The sequence below is a fragment of the Triticum aestivum genome, chromosome 2D, assembly GCF_018294505.1.
Source record: "Triticum aestivum cultivar Chinese Spring chromosome 2D, IWGSC CS RefSeq v2.1, whole genome shotgun sequence".
Lineage (NCBI taxonomy): Eukaryota > Viridiplantae > Streptophyta > Magnoliopsida > Poales > Poaceae > Triticum > Triticum aestivum.
Genome location: NC_057799.1, coordinates 547,204,660 through 547,217,814, shown reverse-complemented (window position 1 = coordinate 547,217,814; position 13,155 = coordinate 547,204,660). Strand labels below are relative to the sequence as shown.

Sequence of the window (13,155 nt, the reverse complement as noted above, 5' to 3'; positions counted from 1 at the left end):
GCACGAAAAGAAATTGAGCATAAAATCCCCCCCAAGAAAACGTTTTCGAATGGAACCATTTAACACATTTCAACAAAACTAAAAGCAGCTACTTGGAATCAAACTCACGACCGGCCGAATGGAAATTTCGAACGCAATTATATTGTAAAACCATTCATTGACCAATCCCTGGTCATCAAGAATATACTGGCTTCGTAAGAATCGGGTGAGAGACGGAAATTTAAGTTCATCCAAATGTTTATATTATGTTTGGCAAAAGGTGCAGTTTCAGGACCAAGTAGGCATCATGGTGATTCTTCATGTGGTCACGGACAATTTTGAGGGCAAATGTTTGAGACTCTCAATTCCCGAGGGGCACATGAAAGCTGGCAAACTTTAATCTACAAAAAACAAATTCATGAAGCAGATAGTGAATTGGATGAAGAAGTATCCTTCTAGCGCGACTGGGGAGAGTTTGATTAAATCTGTCATTTAGGCCTTGCCAACTTATGTGATAGGGATTTTTAGATTTCCCGCTGCTTTATGCAACGACTTGTCTCATTTGATTAGGGACTACTGGTGGGGGAGAAGGAGAAACCCACAAAAGGTACGTTGGTTATCGTGGGGAGGGGGACTATCAAGCCAAAAGCGCATGGAGGTATGGGTTTTCATGACCTACATTTATTTAATACGGCTCTTTTGGCAATACATGTTTGACACTTCCTAGTAATTCTGGGCCTCTTTATACGAGACTACTCAAGGGAAAATATTATTCTAATGGTCATTTATTGGATTATCTTTTTCTCTTCTTTTTTTCACTGTTGTGGCAAGTAAATCGTGCATGGTTTGGACTTATTGAAAAAAGAGTCATGTGAAGAGTGTATGTGGCAAGCATGTCAATATTGGCCGAACAAATTGGCTGCCAAGAAAGTCTGGACTAAAAAATTATAGCAAGAGAAATAGATGAAGGATTAAGTGGGTGTAACATTTTCCTCCCCGGGACAAAGAGTTGGGATGAGGATCTGGTTAGGCATATTTTTTACCCTCGTGATGCTATACCTATGATTGGCTTGTGTGTTCCTAATATCGCCAGTGAAAATTTTATTGTTTGGCAGTTGGCACTATGAGAAGAATGAAGTTTTTTCAGTTAGGAGTGCTTACAGATTTGTGCTTCATGAATACATGGCTTGTGCTGACCAGGATTACTACAGTGATGCCGTCGACGAGTCTAGGTATCAAAGGAAGCTCGTTGGGAAAAAAAATAAGTCTTGTAAGTGCATGAAAATGGGGGAATTCTTCTTATTATTTTTGGAGGCTTTTTACCAAGGGGTAAAATGGGGAATTGGGTGTCGGTGTTTTTGGTGGATGAGGAATGTCATAACAAGATTTATATACGTTGGAGGTCTTGGCATTCTTCAAACATCATGACTAGGCAGAGAAAATATTCCTAACTAAAAGCATAAATCATGGGAAATGATAATTAGGGAAAATAAAAAAAAGGGGTGCATCACAGTAATGATTTGAGAAATCTCTTATATTACATTAAAGTACAGTTTCCCAATAATAAAGAACTCAAAATTTGCATGATCGTAAATATGCGCAGATGCATAATTTCATCAATCTAAGTACTGTGGTATATACAACAATCTACAGTAATAAGCTCAAGCAATTTGGCCATTTATGTTTTATTTACAATGCGTAAATGAACAAGCTTGTGCTGGTTGAGGCTAGATATTCTTATCTTATTGTCAATGTACCTGAAAGGAAATTCATAGATATCAGGACAATAATTAATTATTAAATATGTCAAGTCACCAATGACCAACAAATCGGTCAGTCCATAACTCTTATCTTTAAGTCAAGGGAAATGGGAATCGGGTCTTACAAGATCTCCATGACAAACTCTCCTCCAGTTTCCAAGGGAAACTGTACACCACCAACTTGAGTAACGCCTTCATTCATGGACACGCCGAAGGTATTGTTCCCAGTTTTGCTGCAAGTTCAACAGAACATATTTAGCACAAAATATAAGTGTACCTTTTGTGTTAGTATTGAAATGGAGGTGTATAAAATTATAAATCAAGATCACAAGGGAACTCCAAGAAGGAACAGAATAAATATGTGTGACCTGAATTTTGATACATGTACAGATTGAATAGTAACAAACTGATGTATCAAGCTTGTGCACCACAGCGTATTGATGTATGAAAGTAGCATTGAAACGAGCCAATGTCCGGATGGTTTAAACATCTATGTAGTCATTTGTATGTACCATTCTTACAATCTTCCTGCAACACGTCTAACATCACCTCTCCTGAATGTGACCATGTGTACAGAATATTGAACTGTACAGTCATGCATGTTCGCATTTCCTTATGGCATTAGTGAAATATATGCCATTTTCTTTGATTTTGTGAGCATATTAATTTTAAGAGTTGTATATCACACGTACTAACGAAATGGAGTAAAGACACCCACACTATGTTTGCTTCACTGCTATGGTTGACGACTGAATCATCCCAGACAAATACACATAAACATATATGCAGCTCTTCAAACGTACCATATGTTGCCTCTTGCACTGAGGCTGACACCTGGAAAGGGGTTCACCAAATTCTTCAGTTGCCCATCTTCCTTTATGGTCTGAATGAATAGTTGATTCACGTCAACTACCAAGAAACACACGAGAGTATCATATCATCTTTTTCCTCGGCTTTTCTGAGGTTCTGCAGCTTACCTGGAAATCCTTGAGACCGGCAGATGCAACAGATGACCAGCTTCCACCTCCACTCTCACTCTGCACATACAAATAAATATATGAAAGGGAAAACACATCCTACAAGCAGTGGAAGTTACCCCTACGCCTCAGATGCCATCTCTAAAGTATAGTATATATTCTCCTGTATCATTTTGAATATACTTAATTACTTATGCGGTTACATGGAAAATTGCACGGGAGTCAGATAGTTTTGACTTTTGAGCCTTCATATTTTACACAGAAGAGAGTTATTCTCTGAACCACTAGATTGCACAAGAGTCAGATAGTTTTGAGCCCATTTTCGTAAAGCCTTCACATTTTTACACAGAAGAGAGTAATTATCTGAACCATTAGGTGCAGGTTACATTCAGGACCGCCAAAGTTTTTGTGAATAACAGGAGTCAGGGCTACCAAGTCATTTGCATTCATCAAACATAAATATGCATCAGCTCTCAGACCCTTCAAAACATTCAGAAAAGCATCGACCTTCTTTGACTCTAGCAAGAATCATAACTTCAATCTCGGTCTGATACCCGTACGATTTTGTATGTTCTTTTATAAGAGTGGCTGGGAAGAACCCTGGTGTAAATAGATTTACACATAAATCATAGCAAACTGTACAATATTGTTAGAGTTGTGTAACAAATATAAATTACTGGATAAAAAGATACTGTAGAGCAAATGATGTTACTCATAAATGTCTGGGGATGCCTTGTTATATTTTGATTTCCATAGTCAAATACTCAATTATAATAAAATCATGACCAACAAGAAATCAAGCTCCACAGACAAGAGATGACATGCATAGAAATCTCAAATCGCTTTTGTAATGCTTATGTAAAGGTTGACCTGTGAAGCCCACAACAGTTGCCATTCTCCCGCTAGGGTGTTCATATCAACCACAACCCCTTTTTTGCTTGAAGTAAGATCATCTATAGCCTGTCCAACAAGCATATTATACAAATGAATACCTCATGTTACTGCTATAATGGACATCCAAGGTATAATAACATACCTCTTTTACTCCGGTTCCTGCAGATATAGCTGACAACAACATTTGCCTTGGGTCTGCACTTTTCTGGAGAACAAATGTGGTTCCCTGCACTACATGTTGTTTTGGAAAGCTAATAAATACAAGGAGGTCTGGAAAAAACCGCATCTTTTATAGAGAAGTGCTTTACATATACTCCACCATGGGTTCAACAAAATTGAGAGAATAATTGCGCAATTCAAAACCCTAAATCCATGGCTGCAACGTTACATGCAGACAATGTATTACATACCTTGTTTCCCCTTGAAATACGTATGTTACCACTACGAGATAAGTATGTAGTGTCAAGCCAACCCTTTGCTTCATCCCCAAGAAGCCTGAATGGCACCGGATACGGAACCTTAAATGGCAAGAACTTGAAGGCGAATGCTGCTCGGTCAAAACGGAAGAGAATGCGCTTCCCATCGTTGATAGTTGCTTCTGCCTGATATTTTGTTTAACAAACCTCATTGCAAAATCATGCAGAACATCCTTAAAGCACTATAGATGTACCACTTAGTAGTAGCATAAGTAAGAGCATATATCCTCCTTGAATTGAATCAACAGTTCCAGACTACTAGTTTAGGTATCTATATTTAAGGGAGCAGAAGCCATCTCTTCCCAACGTTCTCCATTTTTACTATGGCAATAGATCAATTAAACACTCAGTGAGTCTTCAACATTTACAATAATAAAAAAAATACATATTAATTGAGCAGTAATCTTCTATCCGCCAAGTCTTACGAAAGAACCACACTAAGAAAAATGAACGATATTTATGTGTTTGGCTCTACTACCGGCTTTGTAATGTACTAACGGGGACATGACCACCGTAGATACAACCACTACTACCTCTACTTCCACTTGCTGGTCAAAAGAAGGTTCAAGCACGAGTTAAGACCAAGAATGTAAGTTCAAAAGAGGAATCAATGTCAAGACCAAGAAGAAAATGATGATAATGTCACTTCAAGATGAAGACAGTGCATGAAGACGATGTATTGCTTGGTGCCTTATATTCTAAAATGAAGCCTCTCCATGAAGCTAAAAAAGAATTCTTGGGCACAGAGTAATCCGATCGTCAAAGTCTACTCCACCAAATCAATATCATGGTTTTCATCGAAAGATCAGGACACCCATAATGGTATCATGTATTATACAATGTGTTTCAATATAGTGCTACCGTATCCCCTCCGGTCTATCCTAAAACACTGTTATTAGCAAAAATCAGATGATCAAGTGAATTTATATTTATCAATTTTGTTGTTTAGCTCCTGATAATATTGGTCCTCATATTAATTTCAGTGTTGTATTTACTCTGTGCAGGAAATACCCATGCACTTCCCTCTAGCATGACATTGAAGCTTACTATACATATATTATTATGTAATTCTTCTACAACCCGATGAGTTTCTATATAGAACCAGACTCTGGAAAACACAATTAGACGCCACTGAGGGCAGCAATAAATGAAGCAGCAGAATTTGGGGCAAGACTATCACAAGCATATTTATGGTTGAATAGGAAACATCAAAATACACAAAGCTTCCCTATACATTTGAAGCTAAGGCGACATTGAGTTATCGACAGAGCAGTTACCTGTACTGCCAGTTCACCAACTGTTTCTGAAAACCTGACAACGTTGACCACCCTTGGATCATCTGTTCTAAGGTAAACTTCCTGAAAGACGCTGAAAGAGTCAACTCCAACGAATGTCCTCTGCATCGAATGTGAATTGAGAATAAATTTAGTCACTTTTACAGGTGTGAACGATCCAACAGCTGAATACGTAATGCATAGATAAAATACAAAATGGAACATATAGTTGCTCACATGAGCATGCTAGTTTTATTCTACCTGAATGGGGGATGCCGTCCCTGGTCTTGTAGTGAATATGAGCTTCCAGCTACCTTCAATTAAACTTGAATTGGTCTGCATATAAACCATAAATGCTAAGCAGCAACCTTTGTTTTCTAATATATTTTTCTAGAAAATTTACAGCAGTCAAATACATGCATGCTAATGGAGGTATTCGTTATTTGTATTTTCTCTAATAGTCACCTCGGTAAATGCTAAGAGCAATGTAATACTTCATTCACCATACTCCATCTTCAGTTATAGATGCATTTTTGTTCTTGACACACTGGATGAATGAATTTGTTTCCTTGGTAACCATGATACGGTCAAAAGTGACAAGTAAACTTATACGGAGGGAGAGTATCTTCTGTACTGGTACAATTAATTAGTTAAACATGATTGGATCATTTGATTTTATTTTTTCTAGAATAATGAAAATTGTTGATGGCAATTCACTTCATGGCACAATATGCATATCTTCACTTCTTTAGTTGTGCCCATTTGAAGATCAAAGTATTTCGAGACAAATATGCACATGCTGCCGACAAATGATGGTTATTTTTTTTCCTTTTTTGTAAAACACAAATATACACTTCCATGAGCTCATTAGGTAACTCCATAGCTACCTTCAAGCGCAATCATACAGAAAAAGCACAAGGGCACCTACCGGATCGGGCACACCTTCCAGCGCTTCCAGAGTCTGCACTGCGCTTTCCACCTCCTGCACACGCGGATCACCACGCCGCATCAGTAACATTTCAACAAGCACATGGCGCGCGCCCACGCGCGTACTGCAGTCTGAAGCCAAGTGGGCTGGTTCCTTGCCTGGAGCTGGCGCGGCGCGACTGCACGGCCACGGCCCTGTACGCCGACGAGGGCCTCCAGCAGCGCCTCCTCCGGCTCAGTGTACGACACCTCCCCAGCCGCCACCGCGAGCAGCGGGGCTCCGCGGCGGCAAAGGCGAGGCCGTCTCCGCGAGTGCCGTCCGTAGGTGGTGCCAAAGGACGGGGAAGAAGGTGGCTCGTAAGAAGGAGGGAGCTTGAGGAGGCCTGTAGGCGTTGCTAGTGCGGCGGCGGCCATGGCGCCCGGTAGAAGAATGGGGGCGCGTCGTTCGTTTGTGGCTTGCGTTCGCGCCTCCCGGGTGCAGTGCGCCGGTGTTGGATGGGAAATCGATCTGCTGGCCCAGCAGTTGGGCGCCACGTGGACGGGGTGGCTGCCACGGCCTTTTTTTTTACACGGGCGCTGCTCTCCCTTCTCCCCGTGTACATGCTCACATCCGTACTCTCCACCGCTCAATTTTCATCCAACGGCTGTGTGAGTCCTCCAGTACACCACTTTTTCCGCCTTCAAAAAAGACAACTCTTGACACTTAACTGTAAATAAAACATGAAAAAATAACGAAATTTCCAAGCGTGGTGGAGAAGAGTTTTGGGGAAATTTTCAGACACGGTGGAGAGATGAGTTTTGGCGGTGGAGAAATGAGTTTTGGCTTACTATGTTTACTCACAGACGGTCTCACATGTCAGTGATTTAATAAGCCAACGACCGTTGCCTTTCATGAGTGATACAAGGGAGGTTACATGGTTTCTTGTGTGACATGCTGGACCAACTACGTGTGGGGGGGGGGGAGGCGAACATAATATTTACTTCAGTCTTATTGGTTGGCTAACCATGCCTTATTTTGTTAGTTTTTTTTAGAGAGAGAACGTCGGCCTTTATTGATCAAGCAACAAACTTACAAAGAGTCTCCCGGATGCAATCCGAAGCAGAATCAGAAATACAAAGACTAGTAGAAAACAAGCTTGATCTAACTAAGACATGAGCTAAAACATTAAGATGCCGACGCACATGCAAGAACGACACAGAGTGGAGACCATTTGCCACTTCCCTGGCCTCAGCCAAAACAGATCCCACCATGGAACGATCCAAGACTGGAGATTTCATGCGTTGCACCACTGAGAGGCAGTTTGACTTGAAAAACACATCAGCAAAGCCTTCCTCCCTCGACAAACGGACAGCTCGACGGAGCGCCATGGCCTCGGCCACTTCAGGATCCAACACACCTTTCACAGGTTCAGAGCAAGACGCCATGTATACTCTCCAAATTTGGTAAAAGGCCAGCAAGCAAAATTTGGACCCCTGAAGCTGTTAACTGGAATCTAAAGGATATCATCAGCCACTTTCTCAGGAAAGAAAGCTCTCACGGTCTCCACATCCCAAGAGCCATTCACCTCGTCAAGAAGACAATGGACAATGGCGGTTACAAGAATGGGAGACAAAGGATGCATCATAGCCGGCGGTGTTGATGGAATCCAGTGATCAGATAGGATGCGTATGTTTCTACCGTCACCAATGCCCCCACTGAACACCTCTTTTCAGCAAGTCCCGACCATGTAGGATACCACGCCAGGTCGCCGAGGCAGTTCGAGGCATCGTGGCATTTCAAAAGTCCCCGGTTGGATAGTATTTGCCCTTCAGAACACGAGCACAAAGTGAATCAGGTACAGTGAGGAGCCACCATCCCTGCTTACCGAGCATTGCCTGGTCGAATAGCGCCATATCGCGAAAACCCATACCACCAAGCGACTTCGGGGTCGAGAGCCAAGCCCAAGATCTCTAGTGTACCTTCCTCTTTCCATCCTCTCGACCCCACCATTGATGGGCCACAATTTGGCGAAATTTCTCACACGTTGTTGCGATAGGAAGGCGAAAGCAGCTGGAGACAAATGTTGGGATGGCATGTGTAATTGATTTCAGTAGTGTTTTATTTCCAGCCCTAGACAATGGTCGGTCGGACCATCCAAAAATATTCTGTCATGCTCTGTCAGTCAAGAATGTGAAGGTGCTAGTAGGAGATTTCCCAACCTTCGTGGGCATCCCAAGATAAGAACCATGAAAATCCTCACTATGGACTCCAAGCTGAGACTTAACCCTGCTCTTGACACTATCCGGACAGTGATAGTTGGGTGTAGGTAAGATGCAGATTTCAGGCGATTGCTCGGATTGGATCGACACATCAACAATTGTCGAAATGTAACACTTGGTTTTGCACGTTCACATGACCGATAAAAAATCTAGTTATAAAGGTGTTGTCTTTTCTACCCCCACCCTCTCACGTCCTTAACTGTCGTCATCTTTATTGCATGCTCTCGAAACCACCTTGCTCCTCTCGAAATCATCACCCTAATCATTGCTTGACTCCGTTCCCCACTAACGACTAAATCGCGATGATGGTCTTTGGTGTAGGGCGTTCAACAAAGTGCATCACAGAGATGGACGGTGTTTTCGTTTGGAAGTGACACCTAGAAGCCGAGGTCACCGCCTTCTTCGTATCCTAGAAGGCCATAGGCAACAACAACCAGCGTGTCATCATGACCGTCGGATGCGACGTGACCAAATCGTTCAAGATCTAACGGTTAGAAGGGGATTCTAACATGATCAGTACCCTTACATGGCCCTCGGTTCACAATTGGAGAGGCTTTTCTGCATGGAGCCCATCCAACCTGTGCACGAACGCAGATGTTGGTGTGTAGTTTGCAGCTGACTCCGGCAGATGGATCCACTCACTCATTTACGTCTCAATGACAAAGAGTGGGAGATGATCACCCTCGACGATATTGTGAGGAAGATCGTCCAAGAGGCGAAGTGTTGACGGTTGCAATTTCATAGAGGGTACCACTTTAGCTTCAACAGGAAATTGGAGCGTTGCCAATCAGCCAATGTCGTCGATCAGCCTGCCAACGCTATGTCAATCATGCAAGGGGAAGCTTCTTGACGAGGCGGGCGGACGCCACCCATCAGGTATTATTTCTATGGGAAGCTTCTTTTGGACTGATTTCAAACCGGTGCTGGAACGTGCACATATATGTCACACATGTGTAGTCAAGCAAGGACCTGTGGAGTGACCATCGCTGGCTTTCGTCTGTTGATGCAAATATGTTACATTTAAATCATATAAGAGTGCGCATGCTTGATGCATGCATGTGCATGTTGTTGTTTTTTGGTGTTGGTTGATATTTTGAGCTGTCCGATTTAAATCTAAGGGCCCCTATGCATCTTTTACATCGAGCCGTTTCCTTCAACCTCCAGCGTCCTCGCCTCGGCTACGGAGCTCCACGCGCGCCTCTGCCCACTTCTTCTCTGTGCAAAATCGACTTACGCGTGCAAAATTTTCGAGCAACTTACCTAGCCCACGCTGGGGAGTTTTGCGTCGTTGAAGTGTCCCTTCAGGGAGACTGTTATATATTGTGTCGTTGATGCAACGGCCTCGAGCGCGGCGCTCAACACTAGGGCGCATCGAATGCCGGCCGGTACAAACGTAAGAAACTCCAAAACTACTGTAAAAAGATAGATATGCGCTACAAACGCAGCCGGCGGGCAGCGTGCACGCGCACCGGGACGAGCGAGACGTCGTCGACGACGGGCCCGCACAGCGTGGCGTCGGACTTCATGAGATGGTTGGAGCTCTGGAACACCACGCGCGTCTCGTTGGCGACCGCCGTGAACTCGAGCGCCGCGGGCGTGGACCCGCCCGTGCCGAGGGACTCGTACGGCACCCTCAGGGTCCCCCGCCCCGCGTACGCCTCCACCACCAGGGACCCGCTGCAGCCGTTGGCGGCGTCCCCCACGGCGAAGGACAGCCTGTACGCCCGCCCGGGCACGGTGCGCACCTCCTGCACCAGCGCGCCCTCCCGGCCGGCCACCAGCTCCACGGCGCGCGCGCCCCGCGGCACCGCGTGGTGCGGCGCGTCCACGTACTTGACCACCTTCGTGTCCGACATGACCGTCCAGCCCGACAGCGGCGAGTGCACGTCCTCCGTGATCGGCGGCACCAGCACGCCCCACGGGGTGCCGGGGAAGATGTACGGCCCCTGCTCGAAGTCCCCGTTCCTCAGCATGTTACCTGTCGATCGAGAGCTAGTTAGATTTCCAAGCTGATCATGGTGAGTTTCGGAATGGCGTTGAATCATGCATGATCTTGACATGCTGGGAATTATATATGTATATATATATATATATATATATATGTTACGACGAACCCTTGGTGTGGTGGGGGGCGTAGAGGGTCTTGATGGCGACGGCGATGAGGAGGGGGCCGCACGCCGGGTCCTCCTCGACGCCGGTGTTGTGGATGCTCAGCCACCCGGTGCTGTGCCTGGCCTTGAAGGCCCAGGAGTAGGTGTCCCAGCCGGTGCTGGTGTACACGGTCTGGATCGGGAGCACGCCGAACTCGGGGTCGACCGACACGTTGAGCTTCTCGGCCTGGGCGCACGACCGCGCGGCCATGAAGGAGACGGAATAGAACATGTGGCGGGTGACGTTGAGCTGCTGCCGGATGGCGGCGTCGTTGCCCAGCCGCACGGCCGACGCGCCCGCCGGCAACGGCAGGATCATGTCCTCCTCCTTGTGCCCGGGCGCGATGTACTCCACGAACCCGGAGATCTCCCAGCTCGGTATGGCGTGGCGCGCCGTCACCACCGTGCCGTTCATCTCCGACTTGTCCGGCCCCTGCGCGAAGTCCCCGTTGGGCAACAGCCCTTTGCGCAACAAGAAGGTGCACTTGTCAGAAAAGATCACAGTATATGGCCCCTGGAATTTCGTGGGATAAAGTTTCCGAGATGTTACCATCGGTGACGGCGGAAATGGCTCGGACGGCCAGGGCAACGAGCACAAAGAACGCCAGCGAGCGCGTGCTCCTCGCCATGATCTCCCCCAACTCCCTTTGGTCTCTCGAGCTCTGCTGGGGTGGAGGAGGTAACGGAGGAAAGCAGAGCTGCCGCGGCGGCTTTATAAGCAGTCCCGCGCGCCGCAGCGCCGCTGACCGAGGAGGCGTAGCCGTTGGGCAAGGCCACCGGCCGGGCGCGGCGCCGCGAGGTACGCCGCGGGAGGGCACGAGCCAGAAGGGACAACGGGCATATCTCGGTTTTCCAGTTGGCCGGCCGTGTGTCTTTGCCGCCAGATCGAGCTTCGGGCACCCTGCCTGTCCCTGCGCGTGTTCACGTGGCGCTCCGTTTCGTTCGATGCGTACGAAGGTTCCGCCTCCAGTTTCTGTGTGCGCTCCGTCTCGTGCCTCGGGCGGCGTAGCGACGGCCTGCGCCGTGGCTAGTGGCCACCGACGCGCAATCTGGGCCAGCCAGTGCGCGGACGGCGCCGCGGCTCCCGCCGGTTGCCCGGTTAGCGTCGCACAATGCTGCCCACGATGAAGGTATTGTTCGTCCAATGTTTCGATTCCCTCGGCTGCCGTTCCCACCGACCATTTTTCCTCTTGTTCTTTGCCTTGTCCAAGATCATTTTCAAATCGGATCATTTTTTTTGCCAACTCGCTTCACCGGAAGTCTCCTCATCTCCTATATACTGTACTACCTCCGTCCAGGTTTATTATTTCCCTTAGTATTTTGTGTCAAACTTTGACCATAGATTTAACTAATAAAATAATAATGCATGTAATAAAAAATTATATGATTAGATTCACATTCGAATATAGTTTTCAATGATATCATTTTTGTTACATGCATTAACATTTTGTTAGTTAAATCTAAGATCAAAACTTAGCACAAAATGCGAAGGGAACCAATAAACCACGACGGAGGTAGTACGTACTATATTAAACTTCAGCATATTTGGAGGTCAAAACCGGCGCACAACTTGTGTTCTTCGGTATTAATTTGGTTTCTATTTGTTTGTTTGGCTTGTGGCCTTGTAGTTTAAGGTATATCTGAATATCACTGAGCTCTCTTTGAAACTCATGCTTTGGTATTCATAATCCTATATTGTTTATAAACCTGGCAGCGGAGAGGTCGAAGGTGGGGAAGACCTAAATCTAGGGCTTTCCGAGAGAGTCTCCCCTGTGGGATACGAACTAAAGGGTTACATGGAAAGGCCCATCATAGGTGAGCCGACCTACTTGTCCTAGCAGCCGACTTTCACTCCGCACACCAACTCCAACTCCTAGGCTTAGCTTGGTCTTCTGGACAGATCCATCCTCCTATATTGTCGCTACTCGTTGCATCCGGAAACAGGATAGTCCAACTCAACCACATCTATCGGATCGATATCTCTATATCCATGACCTTTCAAACATGATCATCAGCTGATAGACATGCTACATTTTGGATATGTGGCCCCCGTATCCTCCGCAACTAGGGACATTAGAATAATGTCATGGTATAATATAGAGTTTCACAAACTAATCACGTATTCCATGTCTAAGATGATATTCAATGGCCAATGTTAATATCTCATGAATACAAGGAACTTGATCATCACATGATTGCCTCTAAAATAAGGCACATTCCTAACCTAGTGATCGTTCTTGATCGTTGGCATAGGTTGTTTATTCTTTCATGAACATATATGTCTTTCACATTGCTTGGTTCTACAAGTAGTTGATGTTGCTTAGTACTTACCATGTGATAGCACCGCTCTCAACTCGTATAAACTGTGTAAAGTCTGTTTCCCTAGTTTGATTTACAATTTGGATTAGATTGCTTAACCAATGCTTGGCAAAGAAGACCGCTTGCAATTGGATATGTTG

General features: G+C 45.4%; 2 protein-coding genes across 2 annotated transcripts; both read right to left on the bottom strand.

Moving 5' to 3' along the window:
• Nucleotides 1-1,471: 1,471 nt before the first annotated feature.
• Nucleotides 1,472-7,712, bottom strand: LOC123055907 (probable plastid-lipid-associated protein 12, chloroplastic). The gene is made up of 12 exons (XM_044479718.1): nucleotides 7,470-7,712; nucleotides 6,447-6,872; nucleotides 6,289-6,342; nucleotides 5,622-5,696; nucleotides 5,364-5,483; nucleotides 4,021-4,212; nucleotides 3,753-3,836; nucleotides 3,587-3,676; nucleotides 2,717-2,776; nucleotides 2,543-2,622; nucleotides 1,865-1,972; nucleotides 1,472-1,736 (listed from the first exon to the last, which is right to left on the bottom strand). The coding sequence occupies exons 1-12, from the start codon at nucleotides 7,710-7,712 to the stop codon at nucleotides 1,658-1,660; spliced, it is 1,611 nt and encodes a 536-aa protein (XP_044335653.1). The 3' UTR covers nucleotides 1,472-1,657.
• A 1,920-nt stretch (nucleotides 7,713-9,632) lies between these two features.
• LOC123049905 (uncharacterized) lies at nucleotides 9,633-11,725 on the bottom strand. Its single transcript, XM_044472759.1, has 3 exons — nucleotides 11,247-11,725; nucleotides 10,661-11,158; nucleotides 9,633-10,524 (listed from the first exon to the last, which is right to left on the bottom strand). The coding sequence occupies exons 1-3, from the start codon at nucleotides 11,323-11,325 to the stop codon at nucleotides 9,980-9,982; spliced, it is 1,122 nt and encodes a 373-aa protein (XP_044328694.1). The 5' UTR covers nucleotides 11,326-11,725; the 3' UTR covers nucleotides 9,633-9,979.
• Between the last annotated feature and the right edge of the window lie 1,430 nt (nucleotides 11,726-13,155).

What these genes read in the sequence shown, in the direction of transcription:
- LOC123055907 (XM_044479718.1), bottom strand. Translation starts at nt 7,712, where the DNA reads ATGGCGTCTTGCTCTGAACCTGTGAAAGGTGTGTTGGATCCTGAAGTG. An exon ending in TGGAAGGTGTGCCCGATCCG is followed by an intron (nt 5,697 to 6,288) that starts GTAGGTGCCCTT and finishes GTTTATATGCAG; the next exon opens with ACCAATTCAAGTTTAATTGA. An exon ending in TTGGTGAACTGGCAGTACAG is followed by an intron (nt 4,213 to 5,363) that starts GTAACTGCTCTG and finishes ACAAAATATCAG; the next exon opens with GCAGAAGCAACTATCAACGA.
- LOC123049905 (XM_044472759.1), bottom strand. Translation starts at nt 11,325, where the DNA reads ATGGCGAGGAGCACGCGCTCGCTGGCGTTCTTTGTGCTCGTTGCCCTG. An exon ending in CATTTCCGCCGTCACCGATG is followed by an intron (nt 11,159 to 11,246) that starts GTAACATCTCGG and finishes TGTTGCGCAAAG; the next exon opens with GGCTGTTGCCCAACGGGGAC. An exon ending in CGCCCCCCACCACACCAAGG is followed by an intron (nt 10,525 to 10,660) that starts GTTCGTCGTAAC and finishes CTCGATCGACAG; the next exon opens with GTAACATGCTGAGGAACGGG.